This window comes from Pagrus pagrus (assembly GCF_965226575.1).
Source record: "Pagrus pagrus genome assembly, chromosome: 6".
NCBI classification, from domain to species: domain Eukaryota; kingdom Metazoa; phylum Chordata; class Actinopteri; order Spariformes; family Sparidae; genus Pagrus; species Pagrus pagrus.
The window spans coordinates 22,365,633-22,386,844 of record NC_140190.1 but is presented as its reverse complement, the minus strand read 5'-3'; the positions used below and the strand labels follow the sequence as shown (position 1 = coordinate 22,386,844).

The 21,212-nt window shown below is 40.4% G+C and overlaps 1 protein-coding gene across 1 annotated transcript in view; it reads left to right on the top strand.

The window, feature by feature from the left end:
- The window catches only part of pde4ba (phosphodiesterase 4B, cAMP-specific a), a 180,512-nt gene that overhangs the window by 17,680 nt on the left and 141,620 nt on the right, over positions 1–21,212 (top strand). Inside the window, exons 2-3 of the mRNA XM_084355859.1 lie at positions 2,239–2,333; positions 16,589–16,827. Coding sequence (XP_084211985.1) covers positions 2,292–2,333; positions 16,589–16,827 — 281 coding nt within the window. The 5' untranslated portion in view covers positions 2,239–2,291. The remainder of the gene's footprint in view (positions 1–2,238; positions 2,334–16,588; positions 16,828–21,212) is intronic.

The following is a 21,212-nucleotide window of genomic DNA, read 5'->3' as shown; positions in this document are numbered from 1 at the left end:
TTCTTTTTCACTGAGGTCAGGTGATGTGATGGAGGTGTTTTTATGTAACTGTGGTGTCACCTCTTGGCTTCAAGGTTGTCCTGTCTGTTCAAGCGGAAAGACGTCCATCTGCTTCAAGGGCATGAACTGTCCTTAACCATTTGGTTTATTAGCACATAACAGGATACATCACGAAACTGCAACATTAAGCCTGTTTGCATACAGCTTGAAGGAACAGTTAAACATTCAAATGAAAATGAGCACTTATCTCTTTCTCTCTCTTTTTTTTTTTTACGATTTTGGGAGACAGGAGGAACTTATGAGTTCTTGGGGCCTTTAACGACTGCCTGAATTAGTTCATTAGAGAGCAGCTCAATGGCTGTGGAGTCAATCTTGTCTGCTGCTTTTGAACGACTAGCATTAAAACGTGCTGAGCCATTGAGGCCGCTTCAGGTGTCATTTGCTCGCTTTTTCATTTGCATGTGTCATTGCAAGGAAGAATTACAAAAAGACTGCAGTGTAATTTGCAGTAGCAAGAGAGAAAACTCATAAAGATTAGCGAGATTGGAAAGATTATGTGAAAACATCAGATGAAGAGCCTGGGGACACATGACTGGTGTTAATAAGCGCGTGTTGTTAGGGAGATGGTTCGATGTGTGCCCCCGTGTGATGTGTGTCTTAATTTTGGTTTGTGTTCATTGCTTGCATTGTAAAGTTAGGGACAATTTGACGGCATAATTCACTTACCAGACATCGATCCATGAGCCGATCCTGATTCTATAATCTGAAATATTGATTGTTCCCGTTGAGGAAACAAATGTTTCGGTCATCAGTGTTTGACAAGAATGTGTTTATCAGTTGTCCATTTTCCCTTTAACTATTTAACCCACCTTTTTGTTAAAGAGTATCCCTTTGGTTTAACCAGAAACAGCTGTTGTGTCACTCTCTTCAGAGCCACCAGACTTCACAGACAAAACCAGTAATTTTACTTCGCAGAACACGGGAGTTGCTGCTCAACCACTGCCTTGATGAGTTAGTTAGTTTCTGTTGCTGTTTCAGAGATTTTGGTCCGATCTGAACTAATTCACTTAATAACTCAAACAAACTAACTGATTAAGGTAAAACCGTACCAGCAACTGCTGTTTTTGATCCTCTGATGTCCACACATTTAAATGGGCTGCAACAATTGGTCAATCAAATGTAAAAACAAATTTCAGTAATACAAGATAAAAAATTTAAAAAAGGACAGTTCAGATAAAAATCATACAAAAATCATTTTAAAACCCTTGAAATAAACAATAAAAGAAGTCTTGTGACTATAATGGCTCTGTTCCCTCTAGTTTTTAAGCCAACATTGTGTAAGTAAGAGGATACTGCTGTACAGGTCTTATAGCAGACTATAAGTTTGGAAATATAGCAAAGGCCAAGCATATAAACAGCCTTGAAAGTGATGAGTAAGATTTTAAAATATATATGTATATACTGACTGAGTCACGTGTGAAGCACTCTGCAACCTTCGTTTTATTGTTAATGATTTTTATTGCTGTTGTCACTTATATAGATTTTGTGTAAGCTCCTTCTTATAGATTAGCTTCAAACTACCAATGTAGCAGCTCCAATCAAACCTTGATAACTGAAATATCTGTATTTCTTCTACATGTGCCGTCTTTTGTCAACATTGGCTGACTTGCAGGAAAGGAAATCAAAAAAGAGTTCAACAAGGGAGATACTGTAGCTTAGATAGCTTACAGCCTCTCTGTCAGTCTGTTACTTTTATGAGCCCTTTAAGATATTGAACATTACCACATAACAGAGCATCGGGGGGGGGGGGATTTCAGTGGGCTGTGCTGCAGTGTTATCGCGTTGATCTATCACTTACCGAATGCCCCCCAGTGGAGCCGTAGTGAAGGTAAGGCTGTCCTGTTGTGACTGCTTTGCTTTCTCTTCCTTACTGGAAGGCAGAAGAAAATGACTGAAAAAGGCACTTTCATAAATTCACTACTGATGTGTTTTTCTCTGTATTTACCAAAAATGTTGGGGGAAAAAAATACTTCAAAGGATGTAGAATTTGGATTTGGAAATACTTAATGTATAATAACAGTTAAGGTAAAAAACAGTTGTATGCCCGTAGTATATCAGTGGAAAAGTGGTATCCGAAACACTCAGCAGCAACAGAGACAATGCCCAATTTGAACCTAAAAAATAACAAAACACGCAGAAGAACCCCCCAAAATGATTTGTATGTTTGTGTTTTTCCAGGTGTGCACGTGAAGCTGCCGTGGCTGGACAGCGAGGGAGATACTCGAGGAAACATGAGGAAGAGCAGGAGTGTTCTCACGGTGTCTCCCAACAATGTAAGTCAACACGTCCTCCACCGGCTACATAATAGGCTGAATATACCACTGATGTGTGTCATCTCTGGAGATTGTACGGTTTTGAAAATGCTGACCTTGCTGTGAAGAAAGAGCCCTCGTTAGTGCTGAGGGTAGAGAGCAACCGTTCTCTCAAAACCATCAATCAGTCATGTTCTTCAAATCAAAAGTAGAGACATAAACACAGAGAAGCAGACACTAAATCCCTGACTGTGTTAGGAATACACATCGAAGAGCAATTTAAACAGCCGTCTACATAACTGAACTCATCGACACACCATCTACATGCATGCTTTTGCAAACCAGTTTGCATTAATTTATAAGGCACAAGGCTGAGACAGCTAATGTATTAGGGCACCTGTACAGTAGTATGGCATGCTCACACTATGGACAGAAACATGCAGGTGCACTTCAGAGGCTGTGAGTGTTTCGTACAGTTGCTCAAATGGTCTGAAGGTGTGGGTGTGCATTAATCAGTCTCTCTCCGTCTCTCACTTTCTCTCTCATGCAAGTTTGAACATTGTGTACTTTTTTTCTCTCCCTCACTTAATTGCCGTACACCAGGTTCCACTCATTGTCTTTAGCACTTTCTTCTTACTCTCTTTACTCTCTCACCTCGACTTTCAGCTCTTTCCTCGAGGACGTGCTGTTGTTTAGCTTTCAGCAGCTTTCAAAGAAAATACATTCAGCTGTGTGTTTTTCAACCACTGGACTGGAAATGAAGGCCAGACTGTTTCTATAGCAGCTCTCAGACCATCAGGGAGTGAAGGGTCTGTGATCACAGCAGACTTTTACACCCCTCAAATCGACACATCCTTCCACAGCTTTGGGTGTGTTTGACCTCACAATTATAGAGGGTCAACACAGTGTGGGGATGAGGATGAACTGTGTGAGACCCTGTGTGTGTATGAATATTGATGTTGAACATAATAATAATACATTCATAATGAAAGTTGAGAAAGAATCTGTGTTTGCTCTTCTCAAGGCCAAAGGTTTGGCTCAAAAGTAGTTTCAGTGCAGAGGTGGTGTACAGTGTTACCTGACAGATGGTTCATGTGCGTTTATAATGGCAGATAATGGGTTTCTGTAGTCAAGGGAGACATTCCAAAACAAACATTGGCACTGCAATTGAGCTTTTGTGAACTTGTCATCGATTTCGTACCTGCTCAAGGATGCACTCGTCAGCCTGTACTTATACCTTGTTGTGGAGAGAGGCAGGGGAAGAGGAGAGCTCTACATCAGAGCTGGATGTGGAAAATTATTTTGAAATTTTATCAATTTGCACATGCTTTTAGAGGCGCATGTAATGGAACAGACAGACACTGAAGCATAATTGCAGCATTTCTGCTGCAATGATCAATTATTACCATTTTCAATTATTCTGCCTGTTTTCATGATGGATCGATTAATCATTTAGTCTATGAAATGTCAAGAAATTTTCTGAAAAATGCTCATTACACTTTCCCAGAGCCCAAATTAACGTTTTCAAATGGCTTCTTTTGTCCAACCAACAGTCCAAAACCCAAAGACTCTTTATTTACTATCATTAATAACAACATATCCTTTCATATTAGAAGCATGAACCAGCAGCTGTTTGACATCTTGAGAAATGACTGAAACAATTCATAGACTGGCAATTAATAATCGTTTGATTGACTAATCCATAGAACGACTGCTTGATGAAGCTCTCTTTTAGACTCATGTTTGCAAGCTCAGCTCTTAGGATAAATAATAAAAGCAAGGGGAAACCGTTAGCCTCGGTCCAAAGTGCCTACCAACACCTCTAAAGCTGACTAATAAAAACACAAACACAAAAAGAAAAAGGAAGATTCATGTGCTGTAACACTTTTGGTAAACAGTCATGTTGGTGTCATAGCTAGGTTGCTGGGCAACCACTCCAACAGAAGTGCAAAGTGGAAGGTTAAACATTTGTATAAAACCCCAATTTGTCTTTTTTTCGCCATTTCTGGTAGATACAGAGTTTTAACTACTGATTTTTGGAGGTTCTGGTAGAAATATTATTTTTTGAGACAGACTTTGGACAGAGACTGCTTCTGGTCTTTATGCTAAGCTAAGCTAATTGACTCCCAGCTGTAGCTCCATGCCTTATAAACCTGTCTATACATTTAGTAAGGAGCTTAATCAAGAAAAAAAGTGCTTAACTCTTAATTTGGAGAGTCTGCCCTCAGAGGGTTTACAGAAAGTGTATATTTCAACAGCTTATCCGTTGAGATTCAACAGTTCAACTGTGTCAGTTAGACTGTAGATGTTTCACCATGTCTGTCCATTATTTATTTTATAAATAAGAAACGTTTGTAAGCATTTGTTTGCATAAGCTATAGATATACATCTATAGACTAAGTGGAACAGTTGTTGAATCACAACTAACAAGCTGTTGAAATGTTATCAATACTGTAAACTGTAAGTGGACTATCCAATTTAGGTGTGACCAAAATTGAATAAGCATATTGCTTATTTGAACTTTACCTTTCAAATAAGTAAATGTTGTTGATCTTGTGCTTTAAATGTCATTATTTAGTAAAGGAAATGAATACATGATCACATACAGTACATTCAAACGTTACATGTTAGTGTGCGATTTACTCGCTCGTGTTTTTCTGATGAGCAAACCAAGAATTCTCACTTTCTCTGTTATGGGCTCATGTGTATGCATTCAGCGACGTACATGTATTTAGGAGTATACGTTTCAGTGAAAGCGTGAAGTGTATCCTGAATCAATAAGGTTAAGTGTGCTGAGGTAAGACATTGTTATTGGATTTCTGCTGTAACAGAAAGGATTTGGTTCAGCTGGTGATGCTTAGCTGGGATTAGATCGGAGTGGTTTGAGTGTGTGCAGATACTGTACGTCAGGAAGTGTGTGCGTTAATGGTTTGTCCCATCATGGAGCTGATGTTTGGATTGGATTAGCTTGATGTGTTGTTGGCTATGCGTGTACGGTGAGGGAGGCTGTGCAGGTGATTCAGTATGAGCGAGGATTGGATATCTCTACATTCATATGAGTGTGATTGTCTCCTGTCTGTCTTCTGGTGTTTGTTTGTGTTATTGGATTGCTTTGGGCAGATTAGTGTCTTTCTGCCCCACAGACCTAATGACCTCATTCCCATGCAGATCACAGCTCTGATCTGATCAGCTCTCACTCTCCATCTCCGTTAATGTGTGGATGCGCTTGGGCGCTTGTCTGTGTGAGTGTGCTTGAATGCATGCCACCACTGGTGTGTGACTCGGCATATTTATGTGAGTGTGTCTGCATGCTTATCTCCTCAGGCGCACACACAATAACAGCCCCAACCTTTCACTTATTCAATTTAAATCTGTTTCACAGGAACGTGTGTGTGTGTGCACATTACTGTAATAAAGTCGTTCTGTGAAATATCCATCTGAGGTCACGGCTTCGATTTAACCTCATTGTCCATATTGTCTAAAGTCCTATATTATCTAAATATGATGACCTTGAAAAGCATGAAAATATTACATTTACAATAGTACTGTTATTAGAGGGCTTCTTCTGAATTGTGCTGAACAAATGTTATCACCATAATCTTATAAGTAATTTAGCAAATGGTCATGTTTCACGTGACCATATGTAAAGGTTTTGGAAGATGCTGACGAACGATGTTGTCCTGATAACTTCCTCCTGCCCATAAGTGTAAATCTGAAAATACAGTTAAAAACTTGTTGTTTGTCTGGTTTTGTCTCTCTTGTTTCTCCTCTTATTTATTCTCTCCTCCCTTCTGACTCTTAATCTCTCTGCCTCTCCCCGTCAGTTTTCTCTCGCTGCTCTTCTCTGTCACTCTCTCACTCATTCTCCCACTCTGGAGTTGAGCTTGTATTTACAGGGAGCAAGGGTCAAACTGAACAGCTGTTCATTCTCTCTCATTAGAGAGCTTGGATGCTGTGGGTTGAATCTTGGCCAGCAGAAGCAACAGTTCAGTACTTTCTCTCTTCCTGTTCTCTCTGCTCTGTCCAGCTCTCTGTCTCCCTCTCTTCACTGGCATCTATCTGACCTCTCTACGCTGTTTCTATTTCTGTTTGAACAGCAACTGTAGTTTTCCTCTGGTCTCTGAATCTCTTTGTGTCTGGTCTGGAGGAGTGATGCTGATTACCACAGCAACTAAAACTCCTCTCTCCTCTTCTTGCATCTTGGGATTATATGAACGGCGACCTCTTGCACTTTGCCTGTCAGTCTGTCGCCTGCCATTGTTTTGAGCTCACGCCTTGTCCTTCTCTGAATCTCCTCCTGTCACATAGTCTGTGTCATGCTTTATATCCCTGCACTGAAGGATATTTATGTCATAAAACCCGCAGATTGTGTCATTCTTTATCACAATAGGTGGTATGCTTTTCCCTCTGAAATTTCTGCATATTAAAAACTAGGGTTGCACGGTATATATATCAGGCCGATAAATGATCAGAAATGTATCAGTTATTTATCGGTATCTGTGAAATTATAGTCTTTAGATAGATATAATGGACTTAACACATGCAGTCCAATACAGGTCAAGATTTGTAAAGTTGCAGTAAAAAGTCTATAAAACTGTCAGCTCTGTTATGTTGCCTGTATGTCGTCTGCAGCCGGTCTTGTTGCTACCCAATTCCCTCGGTTACCTGACTCATCATCTTCATCGTGACACCGACACAGCCAGCAAACCAATCACAATATTTTTCTTATTTGCAGATAAAGCAACTGCATTCATTTATTTGTGTTTCAATACACAAACACACGCTCAGTTTATCTAAAACCAAAAGCAGAGACAGGCTGAGGCCACAGTTGGTGGGGTCTCGGAGGCCCCCGGGACTAATTCTTTGAACAGAGGAGCAGCATGCTTCCAGTCTGGATCGCAATCTGGTTCTCATCCTTTGTGACTTCCCTTCCAAGTCTTTCCTGTCTCTCCAATAAACTAAATAAATGAAGCTGAAATCTCTTGAAAATAGCCTTTAGCCAATTACGCCAAATGTGTATTTGTGCTCACGTCTCCGAAAAGCAAAATTTATTACACGTCACATGTTTCTATAGAGAGGGAAAGTAGGCGATATATTTTATGTCTTGTCTGAGATGCGGGGATTGGACTATTGCACAGCGATAAAGAAAAGATGATGATGAAAGAACGAAAGGAGAGATAATAATTCACCAAACAGTTTTATTAATATCCTGTTCTTCTGTCAACCTCCGGGGAATATTTCATCACTTTTAGCAGCCTATAAATTGAATCGAATGGAGTTGTTAGTCCTGAAATGGCCTTTTATTTAAAGCCGTATTTACAGCCCTGGCTCTGGTGTTGCATGTAAACCTTGCAAAGTGTTTCTTGAATCCAAATTGTTATTTAACCGTTTGATTTCTATCAAATCTGCCAATTTGTTTTACAAACGTTGACTAAGTTAAGACAATAACTTTACAAAAAGGGGACTGTCCCCGTTTTCAGAGGGAGAAGAAGGAGAAGGAAGATTCATTAATCCCTCATTCAGGAAATTGTACACTGTTGTTATTCATTTCACTCAAACACCTGAAATGCACACACTGAACCTACAGATATGCCATTTTCCAATATATCCATCTTAAATACATTAGCATACAAACGCACTGACACAGAAAGCACAACTACACATAAATCAACCATCATGTATGTTTTATTCTAACAACCTTTTAGTTGCAGGTATGCTCAGATATGGATATGCGCTTCTGTTCATGTGTGTGAGGAACACGCACAGTATGTGCTGAATGTGATGCATGTTTGCATGTGCATACTGCTGGGAGCCATGCTCAGCCGTAGATGAATATGTCTTATTTCATACAACACTAATCAGTCTCTTTCAGCTCTCCCAGCGCTCCCTTTCCTCCCTCTTCTCTCCAGCTCTCCTCCTCCCTCACTTTCTCTGCAGGTCCTCCCTCTCATCGCCCTGCCCCAGCTGTTTCTCGCCGCTTTCCTCTCACTTACTTTTCTCTCCGTCAGACCTATTTCCCTCCTGTTCCTTACCAACAGCCCTCTCTGCCTTTCCCCTCCCACTCTCTATACCTCCCCCTCTATAAATGATGGGAAGCAGGTGTTGTTTTCTCAGCTCATCTCTTCATTTTCTCCCCGTTGTTTTGTTGCCTTTGTGTGGAAATGGTGAGAGTGCAGAGGGAATCGGGTGTTTTGGCGGGGGCGTGTGAGAAATGGGAATAATCTATCTCAGGATGCCCGGAGATGTCCATTATGCTACCAGAGAAAAATTACAATTAATGCAAATAGGTGTTAAATAAGAAAGCAGTTCTTTGAAAAATATAGTTTATTTCAGCTCAGAGGGAGTGAGAAATTTAGTTAAGTTTCTCTGAGTTGAGTGCTTAATGTTCACCAATGCCATATATTCTATAAAATATCTCCTACTAAATCTCCCACATGAATTATTAAATAGACCCCATAGACTAAGTTGTGTCTATCTTAATTTAGCTGTTTGACTTTGTCATTCACATACTACACTTGGATACCTGGTTTTTCTACAAAACCAGTATAATCAATGTTCAATTGTATTCATCCTTTAGATAAGGATGGAAAAGTACAAATGTTGTCTGTGCCAACTAGCAGTTACGAGATCCAACAAGTGAGTTCAGACAATGGTGAATATTAGTTTAGCTTGTGAACTGTTTTTAAACTTACATTAAAGTCCCGATCAGGCATGGTAAAACTGATTTATGCTTCTGCGTCGCGGCGACGGCGTAGCTACATCGTCGACGCAGTCCCCTACGCGGACCCTGCGCCGTAGCCTGACGTGCGCCTCCAAAAAATCCTGACTACCCGCTACGTCGACGCGTCGAGACGCGAACGGCAAGGACTGTGATTGGTCCGCTCAGAACGTCATTTCCGGCAGTTGCTTTTCCAGTCAACAGTATAACAACACCGGTTGGCGGTGAATTGCAGAACAACGCGTTCCCTCGACGCAGAACTTCGAATGCTCAATGACGCCGGAGGGTCGACGACGTAGCTACGCCGTCGCTGCGACGCAGAAGCATAAACTAGGCTTTAGTTCAAAACCCTTTTTTTCCCCCTTTTTTTAAAAATATGTGGGTTTTTCGCCTTTGCATCCTTAGCAGACCCTTATGAGCTTATGCTTATTTAGTGCTCCTCTGAAACATGATTAGAGTAAAATCATCTGGATGGTAAAAGGAAGCCAGTACGGTTTATGGGAGACTGGACACAAATCCTTGTCTTGTTTTGCTCTGTTTTAAACAAATCATCCTCCTTCCTGTTCTGTTTCTTCTCATAAACATGGCCGACTTTAACCTGTGCTGTTTGTTTCTCTGCAGATGACATTCACAAACCAAACGATGGCAAAATGTCGCTTAAGGTCGCTGTTTGAACAGATGACCAATGCTGTTGTTATCCTAGTGAGGGCAGTCTGAAAAGGCTTTGACAGATGTGTGTTGTACAATAAGGTCTGGGCATAAATCTATTGTTGACAAGACTGCAAAGGTACATTATCGTCTCTATATTAATCTCCTCCTGCAGCTGTGGCCTTGTGACCTGGCTGCTCCGTGTTTTGGTGTGTGTGTGTGAAGTGTCTCGGGAGGTGAATAGATGTTGTCCTCTTGTGTACGGTGTGACGAGTGTGAGACTGATTAGTATGTCACAGTCGCGATACTCAGGGGTCCCTGGAAGACAAAAAGGCCATGGGGGGAGTGCTGCTAATGGGCTAATGGACTTTTGCACCTGACCCATGCTGCTCCTGCCCCACAGACTCACACAGATGCACACACACCTCACACACACACATCGCAGCAGTTGAAGGTCATCTAAGCATAGCATGTAGCGTACGTGGGAGGAATGAGCTAAGGCAGAGCCGCAGTCCTACCTCAGTTTTTACTGTGCAAAATGATTTCACTGTTACTATATCTCTCCTATGTGCCATTTAGAAAGAGTGAGAGGTTACTATGAAGTATTGGCAGACAAAATTTTGGAGAGATATTTCAATAATAGGCTGTCCAGTTTAAAACCACCTCAACAAAGAGCTAAAAGCATAGACTTGAATAAACAGCCATCTGATGGTACCAACAAAACCTGAACATTAGAAGCCTCCTCCAGGGTTTTGTATTGGATTACATTATGTTACACAGGTGTACCCAATAAACTGATAATTATCTGTTTTTTGTTTTGTCAGTGGCTCCAAGTTATTTTACTCTTGTCAGGGCAGGAGACGTTTGCACCAAGCGTACCGTGAGTTCACACCAATCCATTTTATTGGGCTGTACAGGTGGGTGTTAGCATGGGGTTAGCTGCAGAGCCACCAGCTGGGGAACACCGGTCACTGATGTTTTGCTTCTTTAACCCTGGTACCTTGTGTCCTCGACGGCCAGACGTCTCCCAAGCAACCCCTGCAGCTGACATCCATGTTTGATTGACCCCAGTTCCTGTCCCCTTCCCCCTCTGCCAGAAGCTGCTCTTCCTTGCTTCCTCTGAGACTGTTATATGTTATTCTGTGCTTTACAAAGTAGAGATTGACACAAGAAAAACATTTAAATGGATTGCACCACGCAAAAGATTAGTTGTATAGAGAAATTGTAAAGATAACATCCACTAAGTGCCAGTTGTAACTTCAACTGTAGCTCACTGATCCAACTGACACTGCTAATCCATGACATGTTTACATTTGAAGAGGTAATATGTTCGACATATCTGATCTAACTTGATGTAACTAAAATAGATGCTTTTGGAAGCATTTGGAAGTTATATTCTTGCTCATGACACTACGATGCCTTCCTGTTCACAGAGGTCATTGTTTTATGATTGGACTTTTAATGGTGCAGCCAAATTATAAATTTGGAAGGATTTCACGCACAAACTTTGTAATGGCTTTAGCTGGTGCAACCAAAGTATTTAAACTTGCAAATGACTCAAGTTATAGTCACAGCTTTGCATTTACAGACAACTCCACGACTTTCTGGACCTCTCTCACCTATTATTAAGTATTAAGTGATTAATAGTCGAGTCACAGCTTTTTGTCTGATGAGTCAGACCAGTTCAGATGGTGAAAACAAGTTAATAGTTTTGCTACCTCACAATGTTGTAAAAGAAAAAGTTGATTAGTTTCTGTAAAGTGACTCACTTTTAAAAAAAACTTTAGTGTGATCATGGTGAAAGATCATGATCATTTGTTATAGAACTGTGCGGTGGCTTCCACAACAGCAGTAAATGAACTACAGCTACTGTATGTTGGTGCATGCATCCAGAGCAGCTCACACTCATGTGACTAATACACTTCAAAATCAAGAATCTGATTGGTTTAAACCATCGAAAACAAATAAATCCACGACACTGACCTTGAACAAATGAAAACAGTTTTCATAGCTCAGACATTGTAGTTGTAGTTTCTGTTCAGAATGATTGTTATCCGACCTGAGATATGAGTATTGAGCTCCATCAGTGTTTTTCTACAGGTGTGAAAAAGAAAGGTGTTTTCTTTTTCGTCCTTCACTCTTCTCTAGCATTTTCTTCTTTCTTTCTTTGTCCTCTCTGCTCTGCAGTGCAGTTCTTATCACTCCCATCTCTCACTCTGCCCTTCCACCACACTATCTCCTCTCTGAGCTGTCACAGAAAAGTATTGTTGTCCCTTCCTTCCCTTCCTCCTCTCGAAGCAAATATGTCTTTACAGCATCAGAAAGCAATATTTTCCTTCTTCTGTTCTTTTTTTATACTTCGAGAGGGCAGTGCAGCAGAGCCTATTTTAATTTCATGAATCACATTTTCACTGGCTCTTATTTCAGCACATAATGTTTCTGCTTTTTGATGGTTGCCAAGTATTTGAATTCTTTCTACATAACAACAGTTGCCAAGCTGTTTTGTCTCGCGACTGTGTTTTCTCGAAATTAGGTCTCCCTCATCTTCAAGACAAGGAGCGAGTGTGAGTGTTTTATTGGTTTGGTTCAGTATATTACATTTAATATTTGCCTTGAAATTTAGATGGCTCTTTAAGTACAACACACAGAATGACACTATGTCACAGATTATTTATCAAACATATGAGAATCATTCCAAGAAATGAATATGTAAAATTTGATTGCTAAAAATAAAGGTATAAACAGTGTGGCTTGGAAATTAAGTGTTGTCCAGGTTAAAGCCACTAGAGGGCAGAACACACTGATAGTTTGTGAAGGCACTTGTACTGATAGGTAGTCATAAGTATACGGCAAGTGAGGGTTAGTATTCATTTTCTGTCATATGTACATGTAGTTGTACAGTAGGTGGTAAAATCTGAATAATTATACATTTTTGATTCATATTAAAAGCTAAATTTCAATGTTTCGAACAAATAAAGAAAAATCTATTTTCTATGATCAGAAAAAAAGAAGATAATTTGGGTAACACTTCACTTTAACACTAGTTGGTAATTGCCAAGCAACTTATCTGAAATTTCTTTGAAATGGCCACAATAACCACGGTAAAATGTATTGAAAACTACCCCAATATTAAGAATTTAAGAATAATATCCTGCTCATTTGCAACAAGCTTTTAATAAACATTTACTGACCTACAGAAGTTGGGCACAAAGTAGTTGAAAATTTCCTGGAAAGGTATTAACAAAATTACCAGCTATTTATTAACTGCTTATCGAAAAATAGCAGAATATTATTATTAAATCATGTTGGGGTTATTTTTAATAAAAGTTAATTATTGTGGTTATTGGAGAGTAATTTCAAAGAAATTTCAAATATGTCAATTTGTAATTATAATTACCATGAAATTAAGTTAATTAGAAGATGTCTGGTGTTACGGATAATTTAAGTATTACTTATTTATTAATTTATTAATTATTTATTTAAAGCAATCTGCAATACCTAATTAACACCAAATACACAACAACCTGTCTTGCCAAACCCTGCACTTACAGTATCTGCAAGCTGCCTTTATTGATTTGATCTGAAGACTAATTGGTTTGCAGTGTTGGTACAAAATTAGACATACACAATGAAAAACATACACAGTAAAAACAATCAAAGACATAGTCCTTACATGGCAGACACTCAATTGTCAGTGTCAGAGCACATAGACAGAAGAAGACAAATACAGCAATAAACAGTGAACAGTACTACACAGCACTAATGTACAAGTACAAGAATACAATGCAAGAAACTAAAGTGATGAGACGAGCAAAGAGCGTAATGTTTTTTTGGTACCTGACTCAATTGCTGAGCAGCAACATCAATAAAAAAACACTAAAAACAAAAACACAGATGAGTTGTCCCACTGTGAAACACTTTCACTTTGGTACAACTGGAAAACATCTGCATCAACATTCTTGGAGCATAAATCTGCTCTGAATGGCTGGAGGCAAACACTGAGTATGCAGATTGATTATTTCCAACAAAACAGCAAGTTCCCAAATGCATCTGCTGTATCTGGTAGCAACAACATGTTCAGAGGTCATGTTGGCCAGTAGTGCTGATTGAACAGTCTATTCTGAGAAGCATGGAGGGGAAAGTAAATCACCACCTGCACTACTAAAAGCAAGCTGTAAATCGGGCTGCATAAAGTAAGAATGAATTGAGGTTGTACTGCTTCCCTCACGATTACTGGCATCGTGCAGTTAGTTGGGTATATCACAGAAGCTGTGAGTGGGCGGCAGAGGGCAAATAGCCAAGGAGAGCTGTTGCAGGAGGCTGTGTTTACCGGATGGAGGGCTTACTACTGGAGACCCGGTAGATATCGAGTTTAAAAAAAACGAATTGGTTCAAACGATTTTGTCCTTGATTTCTTTCAGCACTACTGCCAACCTCTGACTAGACTTACAGGACCAGAGTAAAAACACTCCTACCACAGAGTTGTTTACTGTACGAAGCTTCCTACAGTTTAAACAAAGTTCTAGGTTCAAGGTGATTTACTTGTCAGTTTACAACTCAGGGTTGCATAGCGAAATGAAAGTTAGTAACTCCTTCTACCGCACAAACCTAGAACATACAGTTATTTAGACGATAAAAATATAAACATAATCATGTATAAACCCAGGAAATAATACTGTAGTGCCTTTTTAAAAATTTGAATAAAAACAGCGAAATGGTGATGATATGGTCAGCAGCTGCACATTAAAGGTTTAACATCAGGTATACACTGTCCATCAACTTTGACTGCATGCTATCACCAAGCATCAATGAAGTACACAAAGAGTCCACCTCTCTTTGTCCTGCACTCTGTTGGCTTGGAAGATGGTCCACCCATTGAGTATAATCCGCGATGTTGTGGTGGAGACAGGTTCAGATAAAACAAAGGACGGCGTCAGCAGCAAGACAGTTCTGGGTTCAAACGTTGGGGTCTTTCTTCCTCCCAAAGGCAAAAAAATGGTGACTGTAAATTGACTGTTTGTGCGAATGTGACCATAAAGAGTTGTTCGTCTCCATGTCAATTAAAATTGCCTCCCACAAATGCCTAAATATGGACGTCTTTAAACGTTATGTCTGACCAACATTCAAAACCCAAAGATATACCATTTACCATACACCAATGTGCTGCAGCACACCATTTGGGAACCGCTGGACTAATTGATTAATCATGTAAATGTTTCAACTGTAAAGAACTTCAGCATCTCTGCTTTTTAGAATTGGTTCATATCAGTTCAACCAGGAGAGGCAAACAAGATAACAGTTTTTTGGCCTCTTGCTGTCGATATCTGTAGTCGGATGCATCTTGTTTGTTGGGTTGTCTGTCCGTTCTTCCTTTTCCTATGAATGCAGTATGTATTATATATTGCATTAATATACCGTATATTATGACAGAATTTCACACCAATATCTAACAGGATAGAATGATGCAAAGACATTTTCCAAAAGGTCAAAGGTCAGCTTCACAGTGTGAAAACACTTTTCAGGCCATCATTCAACACCATAACTCAGGAACAGAAGGAGAGATTGTGACCATATTTCACATGTGGTCAGATACTGAATTGGTGTCACCAATCTTAGGTGTCAACCTTGAAACTGTGGTGATGGTATAGACCTTCTGTGCTGCCGATTTTCGTTTCTCTCAATGGCTTATATACATACAGCAGTAGTCCCCAACAAGCTCATTGGTTTTGCTGATATTGATCTTCAGGTGACTGTTGATGCACCACGTGACGAAGCTCTCTATCGGTCCTCTGTAAACGAAAATAGTCTATAAGTGAAGACAGCATGTTTCTCACTAGGAATAATCCACTTTGATCATACACGTCATCAGTAGTGATAAATTCCATTTTCCCCAAAACACAAAACCTTTCAGAATCTCCTTCCAAGTCCTCACAACAGCCTTTATTGTAGAAGTCAGGAAAGATATTGATGTGAACGGCACCTTGACTGGTGCGCAGAGACATATACTTGTGAGGCAGTAGTCCTAGTGACAAGGTGATGACATGATGAGGTGCTGCCAGGTGTCTTTTAAGCTGCAGCTGTAGTTTAGTCCAGCTGCATCAAACCTGACAAACACACCTTATATTTGACGGGTTAGTTTGTTGAAGAGAAGGAATTTAACAGATTGGTTGACTGCTTTGTGAATAACCACAGAAAAAATGTGAAATGTATTATTTTCAAAAGCATGACTGATGACAAAAGCTAAGGAGAGAACTTCTACTCCTTGTTGAGACTTTACGGTCGTGTTATTCAAGTCCTTGTCAAGCTGAGGACGATTTCTCTGTGTGTGTCTCTGAGATGTTCAATGAATACAGCCCAGGACTGTAAACAGCTGATGAGCGAACAGAGTCAGTCAGGATTTATCATGCCCTTCAGACTACATGTAAATTAGGCCGCGCAGCTGAGGAATAAACATGGTTATTTATGCCCTGCAATCAGTCTGCTACAGACAGCCCACGCTAACAAGGCAAATTAAGCCTGTAAATTAGGTGTGAGCAAAGAGTGGCGGCTTCAGAAGGAGGGATGAGTGAGATTATATAAGAAAATAAATTCCTTGAAATCATGTGGGATTCATATCAGACTGCACCTATATGAGGTCATTTGAGAGAATAGAAAGTTGAGAAGAGGTGTCGGTTTAATGATAAATATTTTGTAATAGGTTACCAGAGAATGTGATGAAATGCTTTAGTGCTCCATCTTTAGGCAGAAACAAGTCTGTGGCGCCCCTTAGTGGGCAAGCATTGTAAGAATAAATGTGAGAATAAAGTGGTGTACTCTCATTTTCCATTTCTCTCTGTGACTCTAAATAAATCTATCAGAACGGTGTTCTTTAATTTCATGCTGTTTCTCCTTCCGTCCTGTCTCTTCTCAGGACAGCAAAGAGCCTCCTGATTGCTGCCTCAGTGAGTCCTTCACATCTCCGTCCTGCACACTGGGTGTTGACCTGCGCCGCGGACGACGACGTTTCTCCGGCAACCTGCAGCTTCCCCCGTTGTCATGGCGACAGGCAGAGAGGTCGAGGACTCCTGATGATGAAATCATGGCCAGGCCGACGTCCTTGCCCTTTGGAGCCCCTCCTCGGATAGACATCACGCCTGTTGATCCTGAATGGTGAGTGGACTGTAAACAGAACAGAACAAACTTGTTCAGTGGAAGTAGAACACCTGCCCACTGTATGTGTTTCATATCAGTGTACCTGGATAGGGATATGCTTTATGTGGATATTGTGTTCCTCGCGAACAGCACTTACTTATGATCAAAGTTAGTTTTTATCTCAGTTTACTCTGTCAGTGGTAAAAATCTAACATCAGTCAACCCACTCGTCAGCGCTCTCTGGTGGACAAACTTGGTAATTGTGACACTCTAGTTAGTTGTTTGCCGATACGTAGACTACTACCAACTAATCAATTTGCAATAACCTGTTAACTATGAGGTCTACAGTATAATCTGACAAGTAAAGTAATTGTGAGACAAAAAGTGTCATAATCTTAGTGGTTTACCACCTCAGGTAAACAATTTATTGGGAGAAATCTTGTCACTTCAATATTTAAAAATACTATTACCTCCTGAGGAAAGGAGGTCAGAGAATGGGCTGTGTTTGTTTTTTTGTTTTTTTACTGCAAACTAAACATAGCTCAAGACAGAGGCTTTAGGATTGGATTCTACTCCTGAATCAGCAGACGGGTGTCAGGAGGTAATAGCAGGTACACCCTCTGTGGTCATGGATGCATAGATTCAGCTGTAACAGGAGGCTGTGGAGAAAAAACTCACAGTTGACCTCAAAGAAGACCTGGGGAACTGTCAGACAGCTCAAAAGAGGAGGGGAGGGCCTCGGCCCAGGCTGGTCCGCAGGGGAGGAGAAGTGCTGACTTTGACTGCGGATTGAGTCGGGTGGTGAAAAGTTTCTTGAGTTACAGCTGTTGAGGAGAAGGCAAATTGAAATTGAAATGATATATTATTAAATATTAGATTATAACGTTCTAAAGATTCCCTTTGTTCAAGGTAACACTGTACAAATGACTAGTTTAATGTTGTGACTTGTTCCCTGGAAACACTTGTGGAAGTTCCTGTAATAACCCACAATCATTATAAAATAACCCAGATATTAGAGCTCCCCCGTTGTTAATACCAAGCTATTCCCATGTAATTACTTTGATAATTACATTATATATGTTGTAATGTAAAGTGCTACTGCCACACCTCTTTAAGAGCTGAGGGACATTGCCTTACATGTGGCAGATGTGGGTGGTGGTTCCCATTTTTGAAGAACAGTACCTGCTGTGCTCCGATCATCAGGGGATCATACTGCTCTGCCTCCCCAGGGTGCTGTAAAGGAGGCCCGTGCTGACTTTCAATGTGGATTTTGTTTTGGTTGTTGAAGAGTGGACAGCCTTAATTTGCAATAATATGCGTGATCAAGCCGACGTGTTCTCTAGACTTGGAGACTGTACGTATCTCCAGGTGTCATTTGAGGAACAGGATATTAGGCACTGGGGTATACTATGAGCCATTGTACTATATATTTTTGGTACTGATGTAAGCAAGTGTTCTGCCTGGTCACTGCCTCTGTTCTCTGAATCTCTCTGCACAGAGTGGATAGTGGCCAGTTTTGGTGATCTTGTCACGATGTTGTGCTGTTGGCATCATTTGACTGTGACCTTAAGTGCACACTCGTCATGTGACAACTTCATGGATGTTAATCAACCTGTAAAGAATGTGTCTGTCGTTAAACTGAACCTTTGAAGTTAGTGGGGAGGCACTATTAGTTTAATTAAGCAAACTTTTTTATAGCTAATCACTGGAGACAAAGTTATGTTAGTAAACCACAGGCTTACCTGGTCCTGGAAGTCTTGTTAGAATACCTCTCTGCATCAGTGACCGATCCGTCATGTTGCATTCAGCCTGTTGAAGATGACACTGCCTCATTTCATTATTTATGCACCATGCCTTCAGACACACACACACCCATACACGCACAGCAACAGGTACAATGTGCAGTTTCAGATAACACATACACAAACACGAGCAGCAAGTGGCCAGTTCCTGGCGAGCAGCCAGTTGTCCACTCGTGTCAAAATCAGATACGCTTTTACTTAACGAGCTAATCAGCCCTGATTGGCCCTGTGCTCGAGAAAGGTGTACGTGTGTGTATGTGTGTATGTGTGTGTGTGTGTGTGTCCTGTTGTAACTACCAGCGATATTTGGGTCACTGTGATGCTGGAACAATGTGCTGTTCTCTTTCTTTTGGCATTTTTAGATGTGTATTTTTGGTATTGGCCAACTGACGGATGTGTCAATGTGAGTGACTCACACTGACACATCCGTCGAATATGCTCTTGGTCACAGGTCCCCAAACCTTTTCGGTTATAACTTTTTTAGGGAAGTAATGCTAGTTGTGCAGTGAGAGATTGCACATGTCTAAGAGGAGATTAACCAAAGAGTGATGCTCCCTTCCAGGACTGTTGAATTTGGAAAAGTTAAAGTCCAAAAACTCTTGAAGAAAAAATCGAATATTTGACAAAAACCCAGAAAAACTGTATGTTATGAAGAATTATTATTTTTTGTCTTCTTTTCTATCTTGTAATTACCTGTTGACCCCTCAGTTTTATCTTGCCTTGCCTATCATTGCCTTGAATCGAATTGCAGATTTGTCTTAATTTTGAACAGTGTTGGAAACATTTGTGAGAATTTAAGTACACAATTTAAAAAAAACATGTTACAAAAATCTAGCTGCTTTTAGACATTGTAACGCAGAAAACGTACATATTATATCTTTAAGCAAAAACCTGTCAATGAGGCATGGAAGTTGGCGCACTAAGTGAGAAATTCACATGGATGTTCTTGGATGAATCATCGAGTCCTGTTTATTGAGAAGTGATATGAGTGAGTTCTCCAAGAGAACTGCACTTTATATTTCTACCAGAGGAGTGCAGTGTGAACACGGTTTGGTGGTTCAGCTCACACACAAAGGTTTGTACTCACACAAACAGACTGGCGACAGATTGAAATAAAAAGCTTGGGCTGATGTGTTACACAGAGCTCTATATCACCACAATCAAACACCACTGAACACTGAAGCTTTCTTGAGGCTTGTGGTCACTCAATAAGACACCTAATGATGTTTTTCCCCTAATTTATCACCAATCTGAACACATTTAGTTTTGATTTTGTCTGATGACAATCTCCATTTCTTTCTGTTAACAGCGAGCTTATTGGTGGCTGTACGGTCCGCTCAGGCAACCGCAGACTTTATAACAGGTGAGGTTTGTGTCAGCCGTCAGTCACCCCGGTGGTAGAGGCAGACAGGTCTCCCTCGTGCTCCCCCCCCTCCTCACTTTTAAAGAGCTATGTCTCCTTCAGGCATCACTGCTGCTAAACGCCAGGGTCAGCAGAACCTTCTTGAAGGCTGGTAGATGTGTGTTTGTGTGTGTGTATGTATTATATGTGGGTCTTTATCTGTCTGTAACACAGTTTAAATACCAGCCCTCAGCACTTCCCTCAACTCCTCTCAGTCCCCTCTTTTTCTACTTGTACTAATTTAAGTGCTTTCATCAATGAGTGGGAGGGCGAGACGGGGGCAGGAAGTTATTTTGGGATTCAATTATTTTTCCTGCTGATGTACACAATTGTTTCAGGGCTCAGAGTGCCTCAAGGATTGATTGTTGAAATTGTGCCTGGCTGGGTGAGCTTGTGCCACCGCCTGAGAAAAGCCAGCGCTGGTGCAGACAGAAACTGTTAATGAAAGTCAGCACCAAGTGATAATACTGTGAAGATTACTTGTTTGTTGTTATGATTAACGTGACACCTTAGTTTCGCAATTCATTACTTAGTTATTTTAAATAATAGAATTCCGCCACTGTAAGAATTTCGCTGTATTTCCCCGTTCCTTTTCGTTTTGTTTCCTTTTGTGTACTTCAACTTCAAACTTTTAAATTTCTTTAAATGCAAAAAGATTTACATGTTATATGAATATATATATCTTTCATTCCCGTTAATAGCCTGCAAAGTTACAGATTATGGGTTGTGAAACATGCCATCCAATGTCTCAGACTCAGACTCAGACTCAGACAACTTTATTAATCATTTTGGGAGTCAGTAGAGTCAATACATTTAAAGGAAGACATGCATCCTCCGGATAATATAAGTAGTGATATGCGCAAAGAATTGCAAGGGGCTTTTCATTTTACAGTATGTATTGCAAAAGTACTCTAACAAGCTACTTTACTCAGAAGGTAACGCTGTGACGCAACACCACCCAAAAGCACGAGAGGAAAAGACTATTTTCTTCAGTGTATTTTGTTACTTGAGACAAATAAAAGAAAAGTTAATGCCACTGTGAATCTGTGATATACTGCAAAACCTCAAGTGATGATGTTAAGGAAGAAGTAACCTTTATGGCACAGTCAGACCAAAATTCTCATCCTGTTCATTTCTGTATGGAACAGGACGGGACACCTTTGCCTCTAGATGCAAATTGACCCCACTCTTGTGCTTAG